Source organism: Ammospiza caudacuta, chromosome 21 (genome assembly GCF_027887145.1).
Source record: "Ammospiza caudacuta isolate bAmmCau1 chromosome 21, bAmmCau1.pri, whole genome shotgun sequence".
Lineage (NCBI taxonomy): Eukaryota > Metazoa > Chordata > Aves > Passeriformes > Passerellidae > Ammospiza > Ammospiza caudacuta.
Window position 1 is genome coordinate 4,892,059 of NC_080613.1, and position 28,000 is coordinate 4,920,058.

The 28,000-nt window shown below is 56.4% G+C and overlaps 1 protein-coding gene across 4 annotated transcripts; it reads right to left on the reverse strand.

Annotated features, from left to right (window-relative positions):
- On the reverse strand, positions 1-27,993 carry ASS1 (argininosuccinate synthase 1). 4 transcript variants are annotated; one of them, XM_058818286.1, is made up of 15 exons: positions 27,897-27,993; positions 25,328-25,439; positions 24,828-24,896; positions 24,413-24,601; positions 22,358-22,414; positions 21,884-21,958; positions 18,932-19,002; positions 18,532-18,562; positions 14,091-14,181; positions 12,189-12,273; positions 11,071-11,135; positions 6,251-6,382; positions 2,384-2,540; positions 770-835; positions 1-296 (listed from the first exon to the last, which is right to left on the reverse strand). In XM_058818286.1, the coding sequence occupies exons 1-15, from the start codon at positions 27,950-27,952 to the stop codon at positions 242-244; spliced, it is 1,311 nt and encodes a 436-aa protein (XP_058674269.1). In that variant the 5' UTR covers positions 27,953-27,993; the 3' UTR covers positions 1-241. The 4 variants fall into 4 exon arrangements, with proteins under 4 accessions (XP_058674269.1, XP_058674270.1, XP_058674271.1 ...); XM_058818287.1 differs by having other exon boundaries at positions 27,901-27,968; XM_058818288.1 differs by lacking the exon at positions 27,897-27,993 and adding an exon at positions 26,026-26,181.
- Positions 27,994-28,000: the final 7 nt, after the last annotated feature.

Genomic DNA, 28,000 nt, shown 5'->3' on the forward strand with positions numbered 1-28,000 from the left:
TGAAGCAAAGAAGCCCGGCTCTCCATGCCGGACCCGCGCGTGGCCGGGGTTTATTTCTTTCCCCACTTCTCCTCCGATGGACAAACACATTTTTTTTTCCCCCTCCGATTGCATTTCACTTGCAGCCCCGTAACAAAGCCGTCACCTCCGCTCCAGGGAGACGAGTTACAATTACCAATTGCCACCACAATTAGTGCTACTTCTTCCAGAAATTAGAAAGGGGAGCGGGAGGCATTGATTGCTATTCATCCTGCTTTACGGTGACCTTGCTCTGGAGACGATGATATTCCTTCAGCCTGGAAACCGGGATTAGAAAAAAAAAAAATTAATTGTAAATTAACAGTAAGAACACACATTTCCTTTCAATTAATTTAAGCAGAATGAGGGGGCGTGAAGAGCAGGCGTTTGTTAAGGCCTGTACAGTTTAATTATTTTTTTCCCCCCCACGAGATAATGTAATTAATCTTAGAGGAGTCGGGGGGGACACGGAGCATCGGGGAGAACAAAGCTGTTAACAGGCAAAGGAAAAATTAAGAGCCCATTATGTAAATTCAGCGTGTTTTACAGCCCTGGAGTTGGGAGGGGTCTGAGAAATAAGTAAAATAACGAGGCTGGCTGTGCTGGGGAAGGCTGCAATTATACAGGGCTGGTACTGGCAGGGCTGGTGGCACCCCACTGCTTGCAAAGGGGGCTTGGATCACCCCCAGAGCCTGAGTGAGGGTGGGGGAGCCCCGGGGTGCTGGGGAGGGTCCCCCTGGACCCCACAGACCTGAGGGAGTTGATGTTGATGAAGCCAGTGGCATCAGCGGGCTCGTAGTCCCCTTGCACGTTCATGCTGCGGAGAGAAAGGCTCTGTCACTGCCATGGGATTCCCAGGGGAACCTGGGCTGCCCTTTGGGAAAGGAGAAGGTTTGGGGGACCCCAGACTGGCTGCTCTGCCCTGCTGCTGCCCCCTCATCCACTGTGAGGGGCTCAGGGCAGGGTCCCTGCCAGCCCCTGGGGAAGGGGCACACGGATCTGCCATGCCCAGGCTGCAGAGGCCCTGCCAGGAACACTGCCCCAAAATCCCCTCCTTGGTCCTTCACTGTATCATCACCCTTCCATCATCATCACCTTTCCATCATCATCATCACCCTTCCATCATCATCACCTTTCCACCATCAGCCTTCCTCCCCGTGCTCTGGCCCTGCCCAGGGATGCTCACCCTGTTCCAGAGCAATCCTACAGGTTTGGCTCGAGAAAAGGGATGGGATCCTGGGCAGGAGGCACTGCCCCAGGCACAAACAGGGCTCCAGGCAGGCAGGGACAGCCCCACACTGGTGTGGGGGTTCATGGACCTGGCAATGATTCCTCAGAGCACATCCCCTTTCCCAAGGCAGCAGCCACCCACTGAATCCCAGCTCCCAACAGTTTCCTACATCCCCAAAGCACACGGCTCATTTCCCAGAAACCACAAACCTTAAAGCAGGAAGTGGAGGGAAATAAAGAAGAAAAAAATTAAAAAAAAAGAGTTTACAACGATTTTACCTCCCCTGACGGGCTACAGAAAAACCTCTGTGCTTTTATTTTTGCTCATTCGAGTGGTTCTGACCTGCTCTATAATTACGTTACTTTCTACCTACTGTGCAGAGGCATTTCCACACAGCTCTGCCTCTCACAGCTTTCTCTCGGGTTCCTGTGACGCCGTCACTCAAAGGCTTTCAAACCAGCGATGTAGAAATCAAAAAGAAAAGGAAAATGGTTGGAGACGCAGGGAGAATAAGTGCCCCTGCTTTTCTCTCCCTCTCTCTTTTTCCTCCGTCCCACCCCCCTCCATCCTCCTTTTTTTTCTTCCCTCTTTTTTTTTTCCTTTTTTTTTTTTAATACTTTATTCATTTAATCTCTCCAAGTGAGAGTGCAAAGCATAATGAAGGGTTGGGATGGATTATTAGGAGCTGTTGATTTTGAGGGGGAGGGAAAGGGGGGAAAAAAAGCCAGAGAAGAGAAAGAGAGAAGATAATTTGACTCCGACTGATCTAAACTCATTCGGGTGTATTTATGGCTTATAAAGTGTTTAGAGAGATTGAAAGGAGTTGAGGGAGGGCTGAGGGGGGAGCGAGCAAGCGAGAAAACAACACGAAGAAAAAGGGAAAAGCCAGAGGGGGAAAAAAAACCCCCAATATTGACTTGAAACATGGCTCATGCTTCAGCTGTGTCACCTGTGCCAGTGGGGATGGGATGGGATGGGATGGGATGGGATGGGATGGGATGGGATGGGATGGGATGGGATGGGATGGGATGGGATGGGGAAGGGTGGGATGGGGAAGGGTGGGATGGGATGGGATGGGATGGGATGGGATGGGGATGGGGAAGGGGAGCTCACTGTCACTCCTGCCCCACTCACCTGACCAGCTCCTCGTTGTAGAGGGAGCGTGGGGACTCCCTGCCCAGGATGTAGACGTGGCCCTTGAAGACAGAGAGGCGCACGGTGCCCACCACGGACTCCTGCGAGCGCCCGATGCATTCCCGCAGGAACTCACACTCAGGGCTGTGCCAGAAGCCTGAGGACATGAGATGGGATCAGCAAAGGGGCTTGGGGAAGGCCAGAGGGACCCGGGACCCCAGGGCAGCCTAGGGTGGTCCCCAGGTTAAGCCTTACAAGGCAGAGCCTAGGTAATTTCCAGGGGAAGGGATGCGATTGCAGGACTGGGTGAGGAAATGAAACGCTGGGATAAGCAGGCTGTGCCATGAGGGATGGAGATCTCAGGTGTTTCCCTGGGATTCACACACAGGCTGAGCCATGAGGGATGGAGATCTCAGGTGTTTCCCTGGGATTCACACACAGGCTGAGCCATGAGGGATGGAGATCTCAGGTGTTTCCCTGGGATTCACACACAGGCTGAGCCATGAAGGATGGAGATCTCAGGTGTTTCCCTTCTCCTCGCTGCCCCTCAGGATGGAAGATGATGGAACAAACTAGGAATAGGCCATGGGGCCATCCTTGTTCCAGCTCTTCTGGGCAGGGGTGATCATGCAGATGAAAAGGTTTGTTAAGTAGGTATGAAATTGCCACTCAAACACCACCATCTTGGGAAGGTCGGGTGGAGACAGACAGATGGACACAGAAATGGGGGGGGATCAGCTCCCAGCCCCCCAAGAAAGGGATGAGCCATTCTGGGATGGGCAGAGTAGGGGTCTGCCCCAAATGGCAGACTGCTCAGGGGTTGCAGCCCCGCAGGAACCCCTCACCCCCAGCAGCTCTGGGAAGGGAAACCCCCTCAGCACTGGCTGGCTCCAGGGGGGACAGCAGCCCCTGGCAGCCCAAATGCCCTGAGCTGGGTGTTGGGGTGATGTGCATCACACCCCAGCCCCCCAAACACATCCTGGGGGAGCAGCTGGGGCACTGCAGGTGCATGGAGGGGCCGTGCCCTGCCTGCCACCCCCACGCCCCTCCTGTCCCTAGGCAGGGTTATTAGCCAGGGAGTCCTGGGAGACCCGGAATAAAGCCTGGGAGATGCAGAAGGAGATAGAGGTGGAGGAAGAAAGAGCCCATTCACCGCCCTCCAGGCATGCCCTGCTTTTATCTCTCCCATCTCACACCAGTGCCCTCTCACCTTTCCCTTCCCAGCTGGGCTCTGGGGCCGAGGCCATTAAAGAAACAAATAATTTCTTTTGTTGTTTGGCCTGAGCAGCCCCTGAGCAGGGCTGTATCCTGCAGCCTTGTCCCTGGGGTCGGTGTGGCCCTGCTCCAAGGCACAGCACCATGGTCCTCACCACCAAACTCACCTCTCTGAACTCATCCCCCCTGCTCCAAGGCACAGCACCATGGTCCTCACCACCAAACTCACCTCCTGAACTGATCCCCCCTGCTCCAAGGCACAGCACCATGGTCCTGCAGCCCCTCACCACCAAACTCACCTCTCTGAACTCATCCCCCCTGCTCCAAGGCACAGCACCATGGTCCTGCAGCCCCTCACCACTAAACTGACCCCCCTCAGCTGCTCCACACTGGAGGATTTGGGGACCCCTTCCCTAAAATCAACACTGCCATGCCAGTAGCAACCCCACTCCTTTTTTTGGTCCCCACCCTCCAAGTGCAACTCTTCAACTAGCAGCATTGATGTAAAAAAATCCCTGTAAAAATAAACCCCAGACACACTAAAATAATAACCAGCTGCTTAAATCCTGCCTCTGTCAGCTCCAGGTGGGAGGAAGCGTCCCCCCCTCTCCCGACCCCCCACTGCAGACACTGGAAGCGATCCCCCTTAATGACCTCCCCACCATCCTGCCCTAATCACGGCGCAGGCAGGGGGACAATGGCATTTCCGCACCTGGAAAGGAGGGAACGGCTTCAAAGCCACCCCTCCACAATGGGATCAATAGGAACAGGGGGAAGATAAACACTAATTCTCCTTAAAACGGGACTGGCTGCAATAATGAGGTGGTAAAAGAAGGTGAGCTTGAAAGCCTGGCCTTGGGCATGGGGACCCACGGGTGCTTTTTGCACCTTGCTGGGGTTGTTCCTTGGATTTAGGGTTGGCTGGCAGGGGAGTCTTGGACCAAGCTGGGAATCCCTGGGGATTCAACACGTGGAGCCAAGGAAACAGCAGCCTCTGCCTGGCAGGGGTGGGGAGGGAGAATTTAAACCATGATTTCCTCAGTGGCTTTTTAACCTGGTGGCTGCACGACGAGCCAGTGGTTAGGAATAAACAAACAAATAGGTTTATGCCTGAACTACAAAAAAAAAAAAAAATAGTTAAAAGAATGGCAGGCCAGGTCAAAGTCTAATAAAAATGGCCAGAGGCAAGAGTGGCACTGGAGAACGAATGAGAGCAGGGGCTGTGATCCAAAAGGAAGGTGCCAAAGGCTCCCCCAGCCCCTGTCAGGGCACTAAAATGTGATTTAAGCAGCAAAGGGGCTCAGGCATTAAATGCCAGCTGCTGAGGAAGATATAAGAGTGAATGTCCTTGGAGGGGAAGGTGACAAACACTGGCACAGAAACTGCAGGGGAGAAAAGCCTGACCCAGCCCTACTGATCTGCTGCTGCCCAAAGCCTGAGCTCCCAAAATCAGGTTATTTCAGGGTATCTTCCCGTTGAAAACCCCACAGGAATCATCCCATCCCAGTGGTTAGAGACCCCTGAAGTGATGGGAGGAGGAGCTGGAAGGCTGAGAAATCAGTGACTGACAAATGTTTGGCCATGGGACAGGAATGTCCTGCTGTGGGGCCTGCAGGGGTGACAGCTCTGAGCACCCAGTGGTGGGCAGAGGGGCTTTGAGCCTGCTCAGGGCATTATGGGCTAATCCCACTTCCTTCAGCTTAGCACCAGGGCCTGGATCAGGGTGGATCCATGGAGCAGCCCCCAGGGCAGAGCTGGTTCTCCCCCCAGAGTGCCAGGCCAGGGCACAGGGGAAACTCTGAGCTGTGACCCCCTAAACTCAACCCACGGTCTGGGGCTGTGGCTGCTGCTCAGAGGGAGGACACAGAGCTTCACTGCTGGGTGAGCCCCTATCCCCTCGTTCCTCATGGCTCCAGCCCTCTCCAGGCAGGGCTGTCCTGTCCCAGAGCAGGAGCCCCAACCCGCAGTGCCCCTGTGTGGGCTGTGCACCACATAGCACAGCCAGGACCCTCCATTCCTCCAGAGAGAGCCTCCTGTGCCACACTGCCAGGGCTCAGGGACACTCCAGAGCCTCCTGTGCCACACTGCCAGGGCTCAGGGACACTCCAGAGCCTCCTGTGCCACACTGCCAGGGCTCAGGGACACTCCAGAGCCTCCTGTGCCACACTGCCAGGGCTCAGGGACACTCCAGAGTCTCCTGTGCCACACTGCCAGGGCACAGGGACAGCTCTCCAGCTCCAAATGCCACAGCAGGGTTTGAAGTTTAAAGTTTGGGTACCCCATACCCCAGATATAGGAGGCAAAGGCAGAGGTGGAAGGGATTGGAGGGGAGAGCTGGGGAAAGGTGACATGAGAGGGGACAAAAGGATGGTGAATTACCAATCAAATGTGCTGGTGGTGGCACTGGGCTGGGAGAGATGCCATAAACCAGCCTCATGGAATATGGCATTGCCTCCCAGAGGCAGGCACAGAGCTCCCTGGACAGGAAAGCAGGCACAGTGTGGGGTTTTGCCCAGCCCAAATCCACATTTCTGCCCAGGAGCAGCCTCCAAACCCACACCTCAATTTCACCACCAAAGGGACCTGTAAGCTCCAGCAGCAAGGAGGGAGGATGAGGAGGAGGCTGCTGTGGCAGGACTGGACTGCACCTACCGTTGTACACCAGCTCTGAGAATTTCAGGGAGAGCCCCTGCTTAATTTTCCTCACTTCCCGGTCCATGGTGAAGGCCTCGATATCTAAATGTGCATGGTACAGGATCGTTCCTGCTGGGGTCTCATAGATACCTAGCCATTTTTCCAGGCAGGGGGAAAAGCAGAAAAAGAGAGAGAAACGAATGAGACCAAAACTGTCAGCAAATGACAAAAAATAATGACTTGGCTGACAGAAGGAGCCGTGGTCGAGCGCATTCAGTCTCAGCTCGCTGTAAAATGCATCTGTCATTATATTCATGCTGGGGCCGAGACAGTCCACTCCGCACCTTGCGGAGAAAATTTCTAGATTCCCCTCTTTGAAGAGGCACTCTGACGAGGATAAATGACAGGGTTTGGGAACCGATCCCCCCACCCATCCGTGCCCAACGGTCTGCAGCTGAAAACCTGTAATTAGCAGAACGAGCGGGGCACAGGCATGGGGAGCGCACAGTGCCCTCCTCTCCCCGCGGCTGCCGGGAGCCAGCGAAGCTACCTGGGGCTGCCAGGGCAACTCCTTCAGGCTTGGCAGGGCCCCCCCAGGCCCTTCCTGCTGCACAAGGCCTGGGGATGGAGGGTGTTTAATTATTTTGGCGTGCTGCTCCTTTGTTCTAGCCGTTCGAGGCTTGTTGTGTGCGTGGTGTTTAAACGCGAGCGTGGCCAGGCGGTTCTGCCGTCCATGGAGGTGGAAATATTGTGGGGAAATGCTGAGCTGGTGTGGCTGTGAGTGCGCGATGGGAAAGGCTGTGAGCTTTAAAGGGTTGTCTCCTCCAAGCCCAGCTCCCATCTCCTGCACACTGCCAGGGCACATCCTAAATGGATCCTGAATCCATTTGGGGTCCAAAATGCTCCAGGCAGTGGTGGGGTCACAGCCTGAGTTCCACAGCCAGGGCTGTGGCAGCAGCCCAAGGCTCTTCCATCACACCTCATCCCAAGCCAGGGCTGTGGAACTCAGGGTATGACCCCACAGCCAGGGCTGCTACAGCAGCATGTCCCTGTCCCCTGCCTGCCCACAGCAATGCTGGGCAGCTGCTGTGGTGCAGTCATGGGAATGGCAAAGGGAACAAAGTCCCCACTGAAGAGGATGTGTCCCCAACCAGCCCCAGCCCCAGGAGAGGCTGAGGGGAGCCCACAGGGCTCAGAGCTTCACCAGGCTCTGCTCTCTCAGTGCCCTGGAGAGTGGCACAGGCTCAGCATGTCCTGTGCCAGTGTGGCCACAGTCCCACAGACACAACAGGAGCCACAAGGGCAGCAGCCCAAGGCTCGTCCATCACACCTCATGCCAAGCAGTGCCCATGGTTTCAGCATCCTACAGGACCACAGCCTGACTGTCTTAAAGAAGAGCAGCCCCTCCTCTGCAGCCACCCCAGTGATGGTGCAGCTCAGGTGCTCACCAAACATCCATTCCCTCAGGATGTGGGAGCAGACAGCCAAGTTAACACCAAACCCCATGGGCACAGCAGTGACAGGGGCACAGGGAGCTGCTCCAGCCCCTCACTGTGGAGCTGAGCCCTCCACTAACACAATTAAAACAATTACAATTAATATTCCCTCACCTTCCCCTTAGGGCTGTTAAAGCCAGTTTGGGCTGAAGGTTTGGGTACTTGCCTTGACCCCCACCTCCTGCCCATCTGGGGGTGCTGGGAGACAGGACCAGAGCGTGTCAGCTGGGGCAGAGGGGAGGGCAGCTGACAGCCACTCTCCAGCCTCTGCCGAGGAGACAAGAGACACCTTCAAAGTGACACTCGCGCAATCTCCAAGTGTCTATTTTCCTCTCCCCATGTTTACAGGAAAAAGACAGAGGTGTCAGCACTGCAGCCCAACGATGCTTCAATCACCCCATAATTACTGCTAAGGAAGGGGGGACGGGAGCAGGGGGGACAGGGAGGAAGGCAGCGAAGGAGACAGCTGCCGCTACTTAAAATTTTCTAATTTGTAACCTCGGCTGTCACTTCACCTCCATCGGAGCAATTCTGCTGTGCTGAGTGCAGGCTGTCACTCCCGACGTCATCCCGGGAACGGGAAGGGATGTGGGGAAGGACAGGGGGATGCTGTGCCCATGGGAAAATGCTGCCCAAATTTCCACCCCTGGTCCAGGACTGAGGTTGAGCCATCAGGCCCAGTTTGGTGCTCATTGCAGGGAAAGGGTTTTCCACTTTCTCCTCCATCAGCTCAGCGCATCCAGAGGAGGAAAAAAGGAGGGAGCCAAGGGGAGGAAAAGCCCCAGCCACAGGCAGCGCTCGGCTTTTGGCAGCGGCCGTCCCCCTCCTTCCCTCTTCCTCCCCACTGATTTCATTTACCTCACTTAATTAGCCCCCCTTCGGAGTTAAAAAGATAATTTGATAATGAGGATGTGAGCGGGAGGCAGAGGCAGGGCCGTGCCCCCCGGCCCAGCCGTGCCCTCGACCCTGGCACCCCGTAATTAGCCACCCTCCTGCCACTAAAACAAATAGGGCAAACCCGAGTTAATTTGGCTTGAAAGGCTGCGAGCGGTTCCGTGCCCCCTCGCCCATTAGGCCTTAACGAAGTCCAATTAGGAGCTTAGTAAAAATCAATGCAAATGAATTTTTCCTCTTCTCTCACTTCCTGGGACTGGGAGATGAGGAAGAGGAGGCACCTTCACTGCCACCTCCACCACAGGGAAGGCTCTGGCCATGCTACTGCCCGTGCCTCAGTTTCCCCTGCAGAACCCCAAATCTGCAGGGCAACCTCACACTGCTGGGTTTAAAGGATTGTCTCCTCCAAGCCCAGCTCCCATCTCCTGCACCATTGATCCTAAATCCATTTGGGGTCCAAAATGCACTCAGGTCACACCCTGAGTTCCAAAACCCTGGAGGAGAGCAGGTGCCCACAGCCCCCTCCTCTTTGGGTCTGCTCCACCCCACTCTCCCTCTCTCCTGTAGAGCACATTTATGGGAGGTTTCTCTCAATCCCAAAAAGCCAACCTGGGGCAGGATCTTGCTTAAAGCAAGGGGGAAGCTTCCCCAAGGTCTCATCCCCACAGGGAGCCAGCCCAGGGTCTCCTCTTTGCAGAGCTTGCCCGGTCCCGCAGTGCAGGAGCACGGCAGCCATCGCTCGGCCCCAAATCTGCAGGGCAACCTCACAGGAGCTGGGCTTGGAGGAGACAATCCTTTAAATCCCAGTAGTATCTCCTGCACCACTTATCCTAAATCCATTTGGGGTCCAAAATGCTCCAGGCAGTGGTGGGGTCACACCCTGAGTTCCAAAACATGGAGGAGAGCAGGGGCCCACAGCCCCTCCTGTTCTGGCCTGCTCCATCCCACTCTCCCTCTCTCCTGCAGAGCACATTTATGGGAGGTTTCTCTCAATCCCAAAAAGCCAACCAGGGGCAGGATCCTGCTCAAAGCAAGGGCAGGGAGGCTTCCCCAAGGTCTCATCCCCACAGGGAGCCACCCCAGGGTCTCCTCCCTGCAGGACTGGCCCGGTCCCATGGTGCAGGAGCGCGGCAGTGATCGCTCGGCCCCAAATCTGTGGGGCAACTTCACACTGCTGGGTTTAAAGGATTCTCTCCTCTAAGCCCAGCTTCCATCTCCTGCACCACTGATACTAAATCCATTTGGGGTCCAAAATGCACTCAGGTCACATCCAAAACATTCCAAAACCCTGGAGGAGAGCAGGCGCCCACAGCCCCCTTCTGTTCTGGCCTGCTCCATCCCACTCTCCCTCCCTCCTGCATAACACATTTATGGGAGGTTTCTCTCAATCCCAAAAAGCCAACCAGGGGCGGGATCCTGCTCAAAGCAATGGGGGGAGGCTTCCTCAAGGTCTCATCCCCACAGGGAGCCACCCCAGGGTCTCTTCCCTGCAGGGCTGGCCCAGACCCCCCGGTTCCCTGGCGCAGCAATCGCTTGGTGGTGTCACACAGCAGACAGACATGACAGATAAATGGGCTTTGGAGGAATTATTAAATGCTGGAAGGGTCACTAGAGCGTGTCAGTGGCTCTTAAAAAAATAAAGCAGATTTTGACAAATTACTCAGCATCCTGAATGCAAATGCACAGGCTGGTGTGTGCGGGTTGGGGTTGGTTTTTTTTACTTCCTTCTTTTGGTTTCAATTTGATTATTTAAACTCAGATCAAATGATTTAGGGTTTTGTTTCTTGTTCTGTGGTGGGGAGGAACACCACAGGCTTAGTCTTACCAAAATATTTGCTGTTGTCCTGCACAGAGGGCAAGTTTAAAGAAAGGAAGCATCTAATTAAGCATTAACAAGATTTAAAACAAAAGAGTTGGAGCAAGGAGTTGGGAAATGATGCTGAGCCACCTCCTCACTTACTTTTGCACTAGGCAGCTTGCTGCCTCCAGAGGTTTCCAATGAAATTGATCTCAATGGAAGATCAATATTAGGAGACATAGACTCAAAAATGCATGGATAAATCAAATATTTGCTTTTTTTAAAAAAATCAAAACAGTAATTTGCATCAGCCTCCTGTGGTTTGTACAGGTATTGGAGAGTCTGGCACCACCCAGGACCTTCCATGAGCATATCCTCACACAAGCTCTGAGCCTGGTGTGTTTGCTGTGGGGACAGGTCTCACCTGGGGGCACTGGGACCCCAGGCTGGTGCCAGCAGTGGCAGTGAGTGGGAAACTGCTCTCATTAAAGAGCAACAAGGAGTCCCTGTCACGGGAAAATCTTTGCCAAAAGCTGATGGGGAGGCAAAGGCTGAGACTGCTGGTGTGACCTGAACCACAGCACCCCAGCATTACTGAGCACCCACCATGGTTTCCCCATTTTTTTGTCTTTTCAGGGCCGTGCTCTCACCTCTGGACTTCATCCCCACGAAGCGATTCTCCACGATGTCGATGCGCCCAACGCCGTGCTTGCCCCTGTGAGGAGAAGGGAGGTTGCAGCAGTCCCAGCCCCAGTGTGGGTCAAAGGGGTGGACAATGGGGAAAAACCCCAAATGGCAGCAGGCCAGCCTCTGGGCAGCACTGCTGAGCAGCAGCAGGGACAAGGATAAAGTAGATGAGAAGGAAATTAATTTTTCTCTCCACCACTTGTCACTGGGGCTACCAGTGCTGCAGGCAGCCGTGGAACTTTGGCCACTGGAAAATAAACTGGGAAAGGAGACAGGACATGGGACAGCTGTATTTCCAAAGTACTTTTAAAACCACTTATTAACCATTTAAAAAGTGAATAAAGTGGAAAAATTCATTCCCATTCACCACCAGCAGGATAAAGGCACAGAGGAGGATGGCCAGGACTGGGTGGCACTTAGGAGGAGTGAGTGCCCTTCTGGGTGCCCTCAAGGGTGCTGCTGTATTTTTGGGCAAACTCCTGAGGATGGTTCTGTGCCAGCAGCAGCAGAAACCAGGCATGGGGTGGCACATGGAAAGAAAACCCCAAAGGAGCTGCTGCTGTGGAGACAGGAATAGAAAAGGGCAGTGAACCTGGCCAGCAGGTCTCCATTCCCCCAAAAAGTCAACTCTCCACACGAAGAGGACACTGAGCCCTCTCAGGGAGACAGGGCAGGGCAAGATGTGAGAGCAGGGGGTCCAGGACTGAGCTGGGACAAGAACAAGTAAAAGGTGCCCTGCAGTGGGCAGGGCAGCTGGGGCACACAGGCAGCCCAGAAAATGCTCAGAGGACTTTTTAATCCTCTCACTCCCAGTGAACAAAACCCTGAGGTATTTATACCCTTGGTGCCCAGCTCTGCTTGCTGGCATTTATGGCACAACTGGCACCATCCCATCGCTGGCCACCATCCCTGGCCTCACCAGGATGTGAGATCCTGGTCCCACCCCACTATGGATGCCCTGGGGATGCTGCCCTGTCCTCTCTGCTGGCCGGACAGGGTGGCAGAAGGGTCCCACCCCACTATGGGTGTCCTGGGGACACTGTCCTTGTCCCCTCTGCTGGCCGGACAGGGTGGCACTCACGCGATGTCATTCAGGTACACAAAGAGCTCCAGCGCCGAGGAACGGGTGGCTCCGTCCCCAGTGTTGGTGACCTTCACTGGGACACCTGCAGAGGCGGGGACAGAGGATGGGCAGCATCAGCCGGTGTCAGGATCCCCCCGGAACATCACCCCGTGGGCGTTAAATAGATGTGACAGATATGAACTCTAAATAACTTCTTAAAAAGGCATATCCAAGCTGGTGCGAGGGGGAGGCGAGGGGAGGGGGACCCACCTCGGGAGAGGAGCGAAATAAATAAATAATAAAAGGCCATAAAAACGTCACCCCCCCCCCCTCTTTTTCCTCTCTCTCCTCCCTCTCTCTTTTTTTTTTAGGGCCTGTGAAATTGCAACCAGGCCCTTAACTAATTGAATTTCACGCTCCGCAATTGTCTTACGGCGCTGCACCTTCTGTCCCACCAGCCCTTGCTGGGGAGGGGGGACAGAGTGACAAATGTGTGTCCCCCCCTCCTCCTCTCACCAGCACGGGGGGTGTCTGGGGGGACCCCCAGCCCGGGCTGCTCGCACACGCACGCACACGCACCCCGCGGCGGGGCGCTCCCCGCCATGAATTCATTATTGCACCTTCTCTTTCTTTCTTTACCCCCTCCTTAATATTTTTGGATTATTTTTTCTTTATTTTTTTTATTAAGGGCACCGGGCAGGAGCAAAGCAGAGGGGGGTGGTGGTGGTGGTGGTGGTGGTGATGGGGTAGGGGGGGATGCTGAATAGAAAGCGGCATTTTTTCTTTAGCGGTGTGAAATGAGCAATAAATGTATTAGGAAGCTGACAAGGGGGCTGCGGAGCCCACAAAGAAAAGCGGTGCGGAGTTGGAGGCTTAATCCCCCCTCCATCTGCCCTCCTCATTACCATTTAACGCACTATCAGTTGCCAATCAGCCTCAATGCCTCCCTTTCTAGTCTTTATTATATAGGCGCCCGCAAGAGCCCTGTCTAGTGATGGGGGCTGTCAGCTCCCCCCCAGCGCCCCCCCTTTAAACCCCCTATTTTCCAGGGGTTTATAAACTCAGTTGTAAATTGCTATTAAATGTAAACTCGCGGCAATAATGAACCTTAAGCTGCTTCTCGGCGTGGGCCCCCCCAGCCCGCGCCCTCCCCTCGCCCCGGCTCTTTCTCTCCTCATCCTCCACCGGGATATTGGCCGGGGTCCGCTCGGCGAAGAGCCGACAACGTCGGGGCTGTTGTTGCTGAAAGCTGCTTAGCCTTTGAAATAGTTAATAATTAGATTAAAACTTCAAATAAATTAACTAGGGGCTGAATGGGCTGCCGGGAGGGGGGCTGCTCCTCGCAGGGGGATCGTTATAATGGAGCAGGGAGCTGGCAGTGGGGAGGGGGTGTCCCCTCCCTGCAGGGTCTCCCCCCAACCTGTGCTGGGCTCACCACTGCTGCCAGGGTGGGTGGTGGCACGGGGATGGCTGCGGCTGGCAGAGGTGGAGATGCTGCTCAGTGTGCCCTGCTCGGTGCTGGGCCCTGCCTTGTGTCCCCAGGATGCAGTGGAGCGTCCCTGTCTCCTCCACGATGGCATCAGCAGCCAAACCCTGCTGAGCAGCTCCCCAGCTGTTACCTGGCCAGCATCACCTGCATGCCCTCAGAGCCACCTGCAGGACAGGGGACCCTGTGCCCACTGTGCCCTGGTGGCAGGTGAGGGAGCTCAGATCCTTTTCCACCCTCGGAGGGGTCCCAGAAAGCCCCTGGGATCTGAGCAGACCCTCTGCACACCTCAAAGAGCCCTGGTGTGGTGCTGCACCATCCTCTGCCCCAATGGCAGAGTCAGGGCCACCCATCTGCCCAAGAACCCCAGTCCTGGGTGGGAAGTGGGGCTTGGGGACCCAGGGACGAGGGCCTGGCAGCAAGGAGGCTCTTACCCCTCTCAAACTCGATCTCCAGCACATCTGGGGTGTCAGGAGACTTGGCTGGATCACAGGTCTTGGTGTAGAGCCCGGGAGGAGCCTGGTTCTGCAGGAGAGGGAGAGAAGAGGGAGAGTCGGTGGCATTGCCATGGCCAACACTGCTGGCAGCCCCAACTCCAAAGCACGTCCTTCATCCCAAAACACATTCCTCATCCTAGGGGTCATCCCCCATCCCAAAGCACGTCCCCCATTCCAGGGGTGCATCCCCCATCCCAAAGCACATCCCTCATCCCAAACTACATCCCTTCCAGGGGTGCATCTCCCATCCCAAAGCCCATCTCCCATTCCAGGGGGCATCCCCCATCCCAAAACATATCACCCTTCCCAAACCACATCCTCCTGCAGGGGTGCATCCCCCATCCCTAAGCACATCCTCCATCCCAAAACACATCACCCATCCCAAAGCACATCTTCCTCTCAGGGGTGCATCCCCCATCCCAAATCACATCACCCATCCCAGGGGTGCATCTCCCATCCCAAATCACATCACTCATCCCAGGGGTGCATCCCCCATCCCAAAATACATCCCCCTCCAGGGGTGCATCCCCCATCCCAAATCACAGGGGTGCATCCCCCATCCCAAATCACATCCCTCATCCCAGGGGGTCATCCCCCATCCCAAATCACATCCCTCATCCCAGGGGTGCATCCCCCATCCCAAAACACATCACCCATGGTCATCCCCCATCCCAAATCACATCACCCATCCCAGGGGGTCATCCCCCATCCCAAATCACATCACCCATGGTCATCCCCCATCCCAAATCACATCACCCATCCCAGGGGTGCATCTCGCATCCCAAATCACATCACTCATCCCAGGGGTGCATCCCCCATCCCAAATCACATCCCTCATCCCAGGGGTGCATCCCCCATCCCAAAACACATCACCCATCCCAGGGGTGCATCCCCCATCCCAAAATACATCCCCCTCCAGGGGTGCATCCCCCATCCCAAATCACATCACCCATCCCAGGGGTGCATTCCCCATCCCAAATCACATCACCCATCCCAGGGGTGCATCCCCCATCCCAAATCACATCACCCATCCCAGGGGTGCATCCCCCATCCCAAATCACAGGCACAGGACCAGCACGGCGCAGCACCGGCGCTTACCGGGGGCCCCGGGAACAAAGGGGTTGGCAGAATCAGCCAATTTTTCCCCTCAACTTGATCTCATCTTTCCCTCCGCCGCCCCCGCAGCTGGAGGCGGGCTGGCTGAGCAGAAGCAAGTCAGGCAGGGAAAAGCAGGGCGCGGGCGGGCCCCGCACAGCCCCGCACCGGCCCGGCCCATCCGGCACGGACCGAAAACGCTGATGAGGCGGCCTGACCCCAGCAGGTGCTCCCGGCACACCGGCTCTTTCATGCTGTCCCCGGGGTTAATACACACGGGGGGAAATAGAGCAGCAAAGCAAAAACCCATTTCAGAGCACATCAACCTTTATGTATATATATATATATTTTTTTTTTTTTTTCTCTCTGAGATTTATAGGGAAGAGGCATCTTATCTCCATCAGAGCCAGGCCAGCAGAGGCTCGGGTGCCGATGGTGAATTGCTGCAATTGAAGTGCGTGCCAGAAGGGGGGTGGGGGCCGGGAAATGTAATATAAAAAAGCTTTCCGTCCCGGAGAACAAATGCTTTGCAATTTCACATGGCCCCTCAGCACTCACCCATGATGCGGCTGACCCCAAAATACTTTCAGATGTGTGTTTGTAAACTGCTGCCTCCAGAGGGACTCCCCAGCCAGCCACAGCTCCAGGAGGTGGAGGGGGAATGGGGGCACAGAGCAGCCGGGGTGCTGCAGCACCATGGAGAGTCAAGCAGCCTTTTGAAGGTGGCAAACTGGTATTTATTTCCTACTAACCCAGAGCTCCCGCTCTGCCCAACTGGGTTATCTCTGGGCAGGGAGGCCCTGCCTGCACTCACCCACCCAATGCCTGGCCCACGTTCTCCCCGTTCCTCTTTTCCTTTTTAAACCACAATTCTGCTCACTTAATCAAATAATGGAGTAGTTTGGGATGGAAGGAACCTTTAAATGTCCCTTTTCCTCCCTTCTCTTGCATTCCAGCAAGGAAAAAAACCGATAAGGTATAAAGCAAGTTAGGAAAAAAGCCTCAAATAATCCATCCAAAAGTGATTGCTTCTAAAAAATTTAAGCTTTTTAAATGGAAAAGTAATTTCTCTACAGCAGAAGTTTTCATCTAAATTTTTTCCAGGCTGGCAACAAGAATTTTAGTGAAAACTTCAAATTTTTTTTTGTCCAAACATATTTATATTTGCTGAAGCACTGCCAGCCCCTGAAGGAACCCCACACAGCTGCCAGGGAACCCCATCCCACCCTCCAACCTGGGGGGACCCCTTGCCTCACCCCAAACCTCGGGGTGCACATCCCAACACCAGTCCTGGCAATGCAGACACAGCCACCCAAGCACTCCCTGCAGCAAACCCCTCCTCGGTTCCAATTTAATGCCATTTTCGTCCCTTTCCCTCGTTTTAAGGGACAGGCACTGGCAGGCAGGCTCATCTCCCCCGTGCCCCCACGCACAGATTACACGGGCTGTGGATTTCAATTTTACATCGTCTGGCCTTTCCTAGCCCTGATCACACTTATTAACTAGATGAACCTGCGAGAGATGATGAAAAACTTTGAGTTCAAAAGGAAAAGGTGGAAGGGGGTGGGAGAAAAAAGACCGGAAAGTATTAAAAACTCTTTACTAAACATTGGAAGTCAAAGTCAGGTAGTTTCCAATTTTCCGAGCCAACTATGAAAACCCCTATTAAATAAAATAACTAAATAGAAATAAAAGTGACATTTGGCTTGCATTCCATCATTACGGTGTGAGTCTGTCCTCTTTTTATTCTCTCTCCTAAAAGCACAGTTCAAATGACAAATAGTTTGTTGCAGTGTATCAATGCCTTCTATTTATCCCTCCCCGCAGGGGGGCTAGTCCTGCAATGTCATCTTTAAAGGGAAGAGGGGGGAAAAAAAAGGGGGGGGAAAAAGGGGGGAAAAAAGGGAAGAGTGTGTGGAAAGTGGGAGAGGGAGGGGGGAAGAAAGAAGCAAGAAAAACGGGGCAAGAAGAGAAGAAATTGGAAGCAAATGGTCCATGAAGTAAACCATGATGCAGAGCTATCGATGCCGCAAATGGTTTATTCATCCGGCTGATATTGTTGTGCCCGGGACTGAATGAACTCTTTCAGAGTGCCATATGAAGTTAAAGCAAGTAAATTTCTATCTTTCTCCACATTAGCTGCCTCATTGCCCTTCAATCGGGCCTCACAGAGGCAGAAAATAGCTCAACCATCTGCTTTCAAATCCCTGCGTTTGGCAGGTCCCGGGGGTTTGGGGAGGGGAGCCCGCCGTGCCTGGCACCCCGGATCCTGCCAGGGCCACCTTGTGCCCAGCACCGCTTCCCGGGCCGGGCAGGGGACAGCAGCGACAGGGACAGCTCCGGGAAGCCATCCCCAGCACAGTCCCAGGGTGAGGTGCCCGAGCAGGGCATGCTCCGGATGGGGTCAGGGCACAGCTTTGGGAAGGGAACGGGTTTAGCAGAGCCCGGGGAGTGCGGGGCAGAGTAGAGGCGCTGGGTGCTGCCTCTGGTTCGGGATGGGCACGGGTCAGGCCCGTGCCACCTTCAGCTGAAGCCCTGAACGCCCGTCCCTGTGCCAACCACTCTCTGTAAGGAGACCCCACAGGAACACGGCTGTGACCCACAGACACCCCTCGGGAGGGCACCAGAGGAGGAGCGGGACCCCCTCTCCACCTTCACCTTCCTCTTCCTCGCTGCCCGGCGCAGGCACGCGTCAGCCCCGCTGCGGGAGCGGCTGCGGGCACGGAGCTCCAGCGGCCCCGCTCGCTCTGCGCCCGCCTTCCCCTCCTCTCCCGGGCTGTCTAATTAGCCCTGATGGATAGTTTAAATAGATAGCTTAAATAGATAGTTCAAACAGCGGCCGGGCCGGGGACCCGCTGGAGCGTGAACGGCGCAGGCAGCGCCAGGATGCAGCACCGCGGGCACGGCCGGGGATGTGGCGCTGTCACCGGGCCCTGGTCACTGCTGGTACCAGAGCTGGTGGCCCCATGGACGCCCACAGGGTGTCCGACACCACCACCCACCCAACGGGAGGTTTTACCCCCATGGAGAGCGAGGAGGGCTGGGCGAGCTGCAAGGGACACCCCGAACCTCTGCCACCCGTCACCAGCACCGCATCTCACGCAGCCCGCGACTCTGTCCCCTCCGGTGTCACCCTGGTCCCGTCCCCTGTTCAAGCTGGCAATGAACGCGCCGGGGGCGGTGGCGGAACCTCCCCGGGCGGCCCCGCCGTGAAATTTCCAATTAGGCTGCAAACACACCCTGAGACGCCCCCGACCCGCGGCTGCCGGGATCGATTGATTACCTTGGGGTTCTCCAGGATCCCGGCTTCGTAGCTGCAGCAGGCAGGAAGGAGGGAGAGAGAGGTCACTGCAGCACCTGCAACTTTGCAACCCCAAAAGCCACCGGGATGAGACCCCCGCTCCCACCCACCCCATGAGGATGGACATAAGAACACGTTAAGGATTTCCAGAGCAGCCCTGAGAGGAGAGCTGGGCTTAGGAGAGTCCAGGAGATGAATGCTGCCATGTGGAATGTGGACAATTAGATAGAAAGGGAGGATGGAGGATTTGGTGTGGTCAGCATGTGGAGGGGCAGCCTGGGGCAATGGATGTGCCTGTTCTGGACATGTGGGTTGGAGGGGATTTGGGCTGCAGATCCCAGGTCTTCGCCTCATGGGAGTCCCCACCTGCCCAGCTCCTCACCTGATGTGCATTAGGTTCTCATCCATGCTCCAGGGTGTCTGAGGTGTCACAGGCACTGGGATCCCGTGTTTCTGCCAAGAAAGGGAGAATGGGGGTAAAACAGCCTGCAGGGAAAGCCAGCCCTCATCGAGGCTAGTTCCCAGCAGGATCAGCCCCAAAGGCACAGAGGCACAGCCCATGGCACCAGCAGGGCAGCACAGAGCGAGGTGCACTCCCATGTCCTTGACCAACACCAGCTGCCAACACAAGGGCCAGCCCAACAGGGACATCAGGGACACAGTGTGGCTGGGTGGGGGAGAATGGCCATCCCAGCCCTGCCAAGGCTGAGGAGGGGCCCCAGAGCACCCCATGAACCCCAGAGATGGGGATACCAGCACAGATGATGTCTGCTTTTCCCAGCTCCAGGGCCAGGATGGTGCAATGCTCTCAGGTGTGTGGTGGGATTGTTGGGATGTCATTTGCAGGGTCAGGAGCTGAATTTGATGAACCTATGGGTCCCTTGCAGCTCAAGGTGTTCATGATTCTGCAATTCCCCCAGCCAGGCTTCTCAGCAAGGGGAGGTGACACTGGGATCCGTGTCCCCAAACCCACAGGATGCTCTAGAGCCTACAGAGGACAATGCTGTGTCTTGAGGGGACAGCAGCACATCCTCACAGCCTGGTGCAAACCCTTGGTGAAGCAGACACACCCCAGGCAGGCTCAGTGCCCAGGGCACCTCAAGCACACCATGCTCAGGGATGTGTGGCCCCAGAGCAGCTCCCTGGCCAGCAGGACTGCAGCAGAGCCCAGCTCCCTAACGAGGTCACCAGCCTGCCATTTATCCACTGACACTTCAATGGGGGAAATTGCCTGTGAAAACGAGGTGAATACGTGGGGGAATTAGCGGGAGAGGTGACGGCAGCAAGGCTGAAACTGGAGCCAGTGGGGACATCACCCACCCTGCAGGGACACTGAGCCACAATGTGCTGGCTATGGGACAGCCGTGGCATGGCAGGGATGGGGACAGCAGCTCCCACTGAGCCTTGATGTGTCTGTACAGCCTGGGCAGCTCTGGCATTGCAGTGTCACCACAGCAGGGGCTCAGTGAAGGGCTCAGCTGGGGACAGGAGCAGGGGCTGAGGGGACATTTCTTGTTTGGCCAGTAACAGGGGAAGGAAATGCTCGTGGTTGTTGCATCATAGCCCTCAAACCACCACCTGAGGTGGGAACAAGGTTCTGAGATCTCCTCATGCTGTAGAGGGACTGACTCAGCCCTGCTCCTGGGGGGACATGGCCTCAGGCTCATGGGTTCTGATTTGCTGGTTCCCCACAATAATTCCAGAACAGGGCCTGCTGAGACCCCCATTATCCAAGCTAGACCTTCTCTGGCACAGCTTAAGGCCATTTCCTCTTGTCCTATCTTCTATTTGTGAGAAGAGACCCAGCATTGGCACACCCACCTCACCTGGGGTGTACAAATCCATCTTCCAGTGATCCTGAGCATCCTTGTGCCCTCTGCCAGCTCTCTCCTGGTAACTGGGAAAGCCAGTGCTCCCCAACCCATCCTCACCCCGTTTCACAGAGGATCCTCCAAGTCCAGACCCAACACCTACAGAGCCTAGGCAGCCTTTGCAGGAGTCAAAGGTGCCACCACCAAAGAGGGATTTTGTTCTCAGCTTCACCTGGCTCTGCCTGTGGCCAGGCTATTCCTGGGGCAGCACCCAGGGGAGTCTGGCTGCTCTCATCAAGGTTTGAGAATGAAGCAGCCACTGGCACAGATTTGCTGCCAGAGCAAGGCTGGGTTCAGCCCCTGGGCAGCAAACCCATGGAGAGAGCTGTTCCACAGTGAAACAGAGCCTCACTTTCCCTGGCATCAATGGAACCCAAAATCATAATTTTCCAATTCCCCCAGCACCAAGGTGACACATGCATGTGCTCAAAGGACCTGGCCATGCATCCCCCTCTTCTCAGGATGAAAAAGAAAGGAAACCACTTTTTTTTTTTTTTTTTTGTTACAGATAACTAAAGACTGAAAAGTACTTAAACCCTCACCCACAACCTTTTGCTCATGGAATGGGGCCCCAACCCATTTCATTTCCCTTCTTCCCCCTTCCCAAACAAACAAAACAATCCCCACAACCAAACAAAACCCCCAACCCCAAAACACATGTTCCATTTTCCATATAATAAAACCACGGTGCTCTTAATAACTGCCCTATTTGACAATTTGTTTGGCAACATATGGAAAGCTCTCGTAAACTCTCCCCTTCATAATACAGCAGCAGATGGCAAACACAATCCTCAACACACCATGCTCTCCTGGCAGCCCTAATGGGCTCAGAGGGCTCCTCACCCCACGCCACATCCCTCCAGCTCCACACCTCTCCTTCCCTGAGATTACCCAGGCAGCTCCAGTGGCAGCTATTTAAAAACTGAAGCAATTTTCTGGTTTATGCACAGAGCTGACTTTTCCCTTTTGATTGATTGAGCTGAGTTGTCAAGCATTTCCATGGAGTCGCTAAAAAAGAAAGGTACCCTGGTGGGCACATAAAAACCTGATGCAAAACTTCTAATATGTTTTATTGTAACTTGTACTTCAAAAAGGAAGGGACAACAAAGGTGAATGAATTTGCTTTGTCTGTTACACAAGTCAGGGAGCTGGGACCCGTTTCCTTGGAAAGAGGGTTACAATTAATAGCCAGGTAATTATGGGGCTTTTAGAAAGGAAGGAGAGAAAGAAATAGAGGAAAGGGGGGTGGGGGAAACTCTGACCAGGAGGCTCCTGAGTGGTGCTGCAGGGATGTTGTGCAGGGTGTGCTGCTGTCACCTGCCAAGCCTGGTGAGCATCCTGTGGTGGCCCTGAGCATCCCATGGTCACTCCAACAATCCCAGGCCTACCCTGAGCTTCCACAGCCACTCTGAACACCTTTTGCTGCCCTGGGCATCTTGTGGCTACCCCACACCAGCTCCTACCTTGGCATAATCCATCAGCTCACGGCGGCCAGGAAAGCGCTGGTAAAACTCAGGCAGCCTCCATGGTGCAACAACCTGGCAGGAGAGCAGGAGATGAGAATCCCCTGCCCTCTTGTAGCCCCTGGGAGCCAAGACCCACAGGGTGTTGCTCCCCCAGCTGAAATTTAATCTCCCAGCACAAGGTGGGAGTAAACCAAACCCCGACCCTAACCAGGCACTGGATGCAGAGGGAAACAGGCAGCATCGATTAGCCAGCAGCTGCCTTGGTGCTGCCTTCTCTGTGGCCTCATGGTGTTTGGGGTAAAAATAGGTCAATTAAGGATCATTACAGCCCCCTGAAATGCCAAAACGTGGCTGAGTGCAGCTGGTGGCTTGTTAAAGTGAGGCAGGGCCGTTTGCATGGGTGTTAAAACAGAATTGCCAGCAGCTGCAGAGGGGCAGGAGCCCCGCAGAGGATGGGTTTGGGTGCCTTACCTTGATCTTGGGACACAGGGCATAGCAGCTGAGCTCAAACCGAACCTGGTCATTGCCCTGGAACAGGAAAGGAGGTGCTGAGGGGTCACCCCAGCCCAGGGTGTGAGAGACACACACACTCGCATTCAGCCTCTGAGGAGCTGCTTGCCTCCTGCCACAGCTCCCCTGGTGGTGTTGGAAACCTTGGGCACAGAGGGCAAGGATTCTCCATCCTGATCATTCCTGGTCCATCTCCATGGCTGGTTTGGACCCCAAGCCACCTTTCCTGTAGCTCTTGGTGTGTGTTCAAACCAGATTTGGGTATTTTTTCTCCCAAAGGACAAAGAAGGAAGACGGCAAGGTGGGGGTAAGACCACAGTGAGCAGAGGGATGCAGAAACTCATCATTAAACAGCTCCAAACCTCCCTTTACCTTAATTGTCCATTGCTGATTAGATCCCACTAATGAGTCCAGGTAGCTGGGAAGGGGCAGGGAGCAGCAGGAAGGCTGGGAATTACAAGCACTTCCAAGGGAATAGCACTCACTTAGATGTATTTTCCACCCTCACCACGGGGTGTAAGGACCCCCATTCCCTGCCGTGGGCCTGAGGATACATTTACACCGGGCTGGGCATTCCCACAGGACTATTACACACATCCAGCAGAGCACTCAGCTCCCTCCCGGGCCCGGCACTGTCCATCTGCTCGGCAGCAGCGGGATCCACACCCCAGATGGTCCCATCTGAGGCTCCGCAGCCGGCTCGAGTTACCGGCAGTCCGTCCGTCCGTCCCTGCCGGTGCCCGCGGCTTAATGGCCCGGGGAGAGCAGCCACCGGGGGTGCCCCTGTGTCGTGGTTTGAGAGGAAGTGAGCTTTTTGGGGTGCTGGAAATGTCGCAGGCCAAACCACGACACCCTGCCAGCAGGGAGGACTGGTGGCACCTGGGGGCAGAGGGGACACCGTGGCGGTGGGGGTGTGTTAATCCAGGGCACCTTTTCAAGAAAAGCTTGGTGGGGATGGATAGGATGGACAGAAAGGGGTGTAGGGACCTGATTGCAGCAGGAGAGACAGTAATTCCTGTCATGTGTCCCTTCAGCTGTCCCTCTGCCCCATCTCCTGGGTGCTTGGCACTCTCCTGGCTGCATTTAACATCCCCTTTCTAGCAGAGGCCCCACCGTGGGGACCCCCAAGACCTCACCCTAGCCCAAGGCATGGGCTGTGGGAGGAGGAGAAGGAGGCACCCAGCAGCTCCTGGGTTCACCCTCACCTGTCCCAGGTGTCCCGGCAGGGGCTGGACGCGCTGAGGGTGACCCACGGCCACGTCCCGCAGGTCCCACGGCCCCACCACGCTCCCCGAGGGGGATTCCCCCTCTCCAGGAACGGGCTGGCCCCGAGCATCCCTTATCCGCGGTCTCTGGCTGCCTCTAGCGGCAAAGTGTCCTCCCTGCGGCCGGCGGGGACTGCGGGGACGGGGACAGCTGGGATAGGGACCGGCACAAACGGGATAGGGACTGACACAGCCGGGACAGGGACAGGAATGGGGACAGGGACAGGAACAACCGGGATAGGGACTGGCACAGTCGGGATAGGGACAGGAACAACCGGGATAGGGACCGGCACAGCCAGGATGGGGACTGGCACAGCCGGGACAGAAACAATCAGGACAGGGACCAGCACAGCCAGGATAAGGACAGGAACGAGGACAGGGGCCAGGAGAGCCAGAACTGGGGACAGGAACAGGGACAGTCGCAGCAATTCCAGGACTCCCCTAACCACGTCGGGTTGTGCTGGCCAGGAGTCTCAGCTGGCTCCTGGCCCGGGCAGCCCCAGCGTTTTGAAATCCTTGCCAGACCCTCAGCTGTGACTCCAACCTTCCCAACAGCGAGACGGAACCGAAATTGGGCACAGAAATCCCAGAAGCGAGGAGGAAGTGTTGAAACACAGCTGAGTTTTGCACAGATCCCCTAAAACACCCCATGCACCCCTCCCGGCACCCCCAGCTCGCCCTGCAGACTGAGCAGCTCCCCCAGCCGAGCACAAGGAGCCCTCCCTGCCCGGTGCCCGTGTGCCCTGCTCACCTTGCCCGTGGCCCCGTGGGCGATGTAGGCAGCTCGCTCCTGCTGGGCGATGCCCACCAGCCCGCGGGCGATGCAGGGCCGTGCCAAGGCCGTGCCCAGCAGGTACCGATCCTCGTAGAGCGCGTTGGCCTGCACGGCCGGCCAGATGAAGCTCTCCACGAACTCCCTGCTGACGTCCTCGATGTAAACCTGCCAGCAGAGGGACCCTGATGGAAGGGCTGCCTGCTGCAGGGGAAATCCACTCTGCAGTTTTAAGAACAGTGCAGCAAAAATCTCTTTGCTTCTCTTTTCCTAAGTGCTGCTAAAAGGCTTTGGGGCAAATCCTCTGGAGAAGAGATTTCTCATGGGTACAATCCCCTCTCTGGGGTGTGTGAGACCCCCATGGTGGGCAGCAAGGGCAGGGACACCGCGTTACCTTCTTGGCCCCCAGTGCCAGTGCTTTCTTTCGTGCTGCCTCAAAATCTTCCTTCTGCCCAATGTTGGCCTGGAAGCAGTGAAAACAAAAAAAAGACTCAGTGTGAAACAAGGCCACAAAACCCAGAGCAAGCCCAGTTTGGCACAGGGCATTGTGCATGGCGTGACAGAATCTGTGGTGGCTGGGCTTGAGGACACCCAGGATGGGCAGGAGGGGAGTTCCACTCCCTGAGCTGGATATCTCAGGGCCATGCCCTGCTCTGCCAAGCCCCTTGGCTCTGCCCTCATTCCCTGCCTTCATTAGCACAGGGTCATTAGCTGGCAGGGACAGGCTGTGCCACACAGGGCTGGCAGCTCAGCAGAGCAGCAGTGAGCTGGGCCATGGTTAACCAGTGTGAGCAGGGTCACCACCACAGCACACACACACAGCAGGACCCCCATTGTCCCCCCAGACCAATGGCCCTGCACCCCCTGCACCCCCAGGGACAGCCCAGAGCTCACCAGGTAGGCGATAACATCGTAGCCCTGCTCCTTCAGCCACACCAGGATGCAGGAGGTGTCGAGCCCCCCGCTGTAGGCCAGGACCACTGTGCCCTTGGGCTGAGCCATGGTGCTGCCAAAGCAAAGGAAAAGGGGGTCATGGAGCCCCTCCTGCCTTACTGCAGCCACCAGCCACAGCACCAGGAAGGACCAGCTGAAGTAAGAGCCCTCCCAGGCTGCAGGGAGCCAGGGCAGGGCTGGGGGCAAGAGGCAAAGCCACAGCACTGTGACCATGGCCAGGTTGTGGCTCTCAGCCAGGGAGGAAACCCTGCCTGTGCACCAACCTGTGCACCCTGAGGTGGCTGGACAATGGAGGAGCCCTCCCAGCCAGGAGGGTGGTATGGCTCTTACCTTTTCTCCATGCTGGCAGCCCCAGCACAGCCTGCCCCACGCTCTGCACGTACTCTGCAGTGCTGGGGAGGAAGGGCTCAGGCACCGTGGCAGAGGCACAGCTCAGTGCCCTGCTCTGGCACCCCCCAGCACGTCCTGCCCATCTGCAGAGGTGCCACAGGCTCAGCCCCCTGTGCCCATCAGGACTGCAGGGCTGAGGGGCTTGGCAGCATCCCCTAGAGCCCAGCCCAGCCCCAAGTTTAATGAATGCTTACAGAGCATTTATTCTAATTGTGCTACAGTGGTTTCTGCCAGCACCAAACACCTACGTGAGGATTCGGCACCTTTCACCCTCCAGCCAAGGATACCGAGGACTTCAGCCAAAACCAGGAGATGGTGAAGGGCGCAGCAGCCTGGATCTCAGGAGGGTTGGGGCTCCCGGGCAGGAAGGGGCTCAGTCCCTGCAGTCCCCGGGGACAGGAACGTCCCCAGGCTGTGAATCCCAGGGCCCCACGAGGAGGCGATGCCAGCTGACCCTTGGCCGGAGCAGGAGGACGTGGAGCCGGCCAAGTCCTGTCCTGAGCCACTTTCACAGCGCTGCTGCTGCTGCCAAGTCAGCACAATCCTGCTCCTGCAGCGGCTCCGGGCCTTGCCCGTCGCTCCGGGCCGTGCCTGCTGCTCCGGGCCTTGCCCGCTCCTCCGGGCCGTGCCTGCCGCTCCGGGCCGTGCCTGCCGCTCCGGGCCGTGCCTGCTGCTCCGGGCCGTGCCCGCCGCTCTAGGCCGTGCCCACCCCTCCGGGCCGTGCCCGCCCACCCAGCAGCTCTCCCAGGATGGATGGGGTTATACCAAGGTGTGCTGCAGAGCCAGCATCCCGCAGGGTGAGGCTGGAAGCCAGCCACAGGCAGCTCTGCACTGCTCCTGACGGGTTCCCGCTGAGAACAGAGCTCTGGCAGCCCCGGACCCTTCCCCGAGCCTGCCCGTGCCCGTCGGGCCGTGCCACGCAGGCAGCACCCGGTGCCCAGGCTTGTGCAAGCAGCATTTCCCTGTGCCAAGCTGGGTCCGTGCCCAGCGAGCTCCAGCCGCCCCTTCCTCACGGGGCATTTACAGGAAGGCAATCGCAGTTCCCAAAACGGCCCAGCCCAGCCCTGACGCTGCTCCTGCGGCTCCTTTGGAGACAACTTCCCTCCTTTAGTGCCAAACTCATCCCCGCTGTGGCCACCGGCATCGCTGCTGTGGTTGCCAGCCTGAGTAAGCAGCTCCGAGAGCGGGCGCACTCGCTCTACCAGTGGCCCAGCGGGGCGATAGGGAAATTCCTCCAAGTTTTGCCTGCTCAGACCCGTCCCGATGTCGCAATGCCCGAGGGGCCTGGGGGCACTTTGTCCCGGAGACGCATCCTGCATCCCAGAGACGGGGTGGGAACAGCAGCGCTCCCAGCTCGGGAAACACGGCTGGTGCCAAACCCTCCTGCCCAGGAAGGGAGAGCCCCGAAGTTTTGGTGGCAATAAATCAGAGCAAACAAAGCTCGGTGAAGGGGAAGGCGGCGGGACTTTCTCAGCCCTTGTTGTTATTCCGTAGCGATTTCCGTGTGAGCTGGGGCAGGGATTTATTTTGCTGGAGAGGCTGGGGCTGGCCTGCGCCAAAGGAACACGGCGCTTTCGGTTTTAAACCAAGAAATAAACAGAAAGAGGCAGGGGGGGAATAAAAAGGCTGAAACTTTGATGAAGAGAAGAACTATTTTTGCCAGCCGGGTTGCTGCGCGTGGGCTGGGATGGAGCAGGCAGGAGGGGCAAGAACAGGGGCAAAGGCAGGCAGGAGGGACAGGAACAGCTTTTCCAGCAGCACAGGCATGTGCTCAGTGCTGCTGGGCTTCTCTACCTCGTGGAGGTTCTATCCTGCCCCCCAAAATCCCCAGAGCAGAGAGGGCATGAGGAGGTACCAGCTGAGGTCTCAGTTCGCTCCCTGAGATGGCCAAGGGGACCCCTTGAGTGGGAAACTCCCCACTCATCCCAAACTGAGCTGGGAAGGGCTTGACTGCAGTCTGCACCGTGCTGGGAAGGGGCTGGCACCCCCCTGCCCTGCTCCACACCCGTGGGTGGCTGGAAATGGGACAGACAGGATGAGGGGACAGACAGGATGAGGGGACATCCCCCAAGGCAAAGCCCCCCTTTCCCCTCTCCCCCCATGCCATGCCCACACTCACTCACTCACTGCCGGTGTCCGGCTGCCCTCGGTGCTCCGGGCCGGTGCCTGGAGCATCCTCCCCCTCCCGCTGCTCCTTTGTACCGGGCTCGGGCGGGCGGAGCC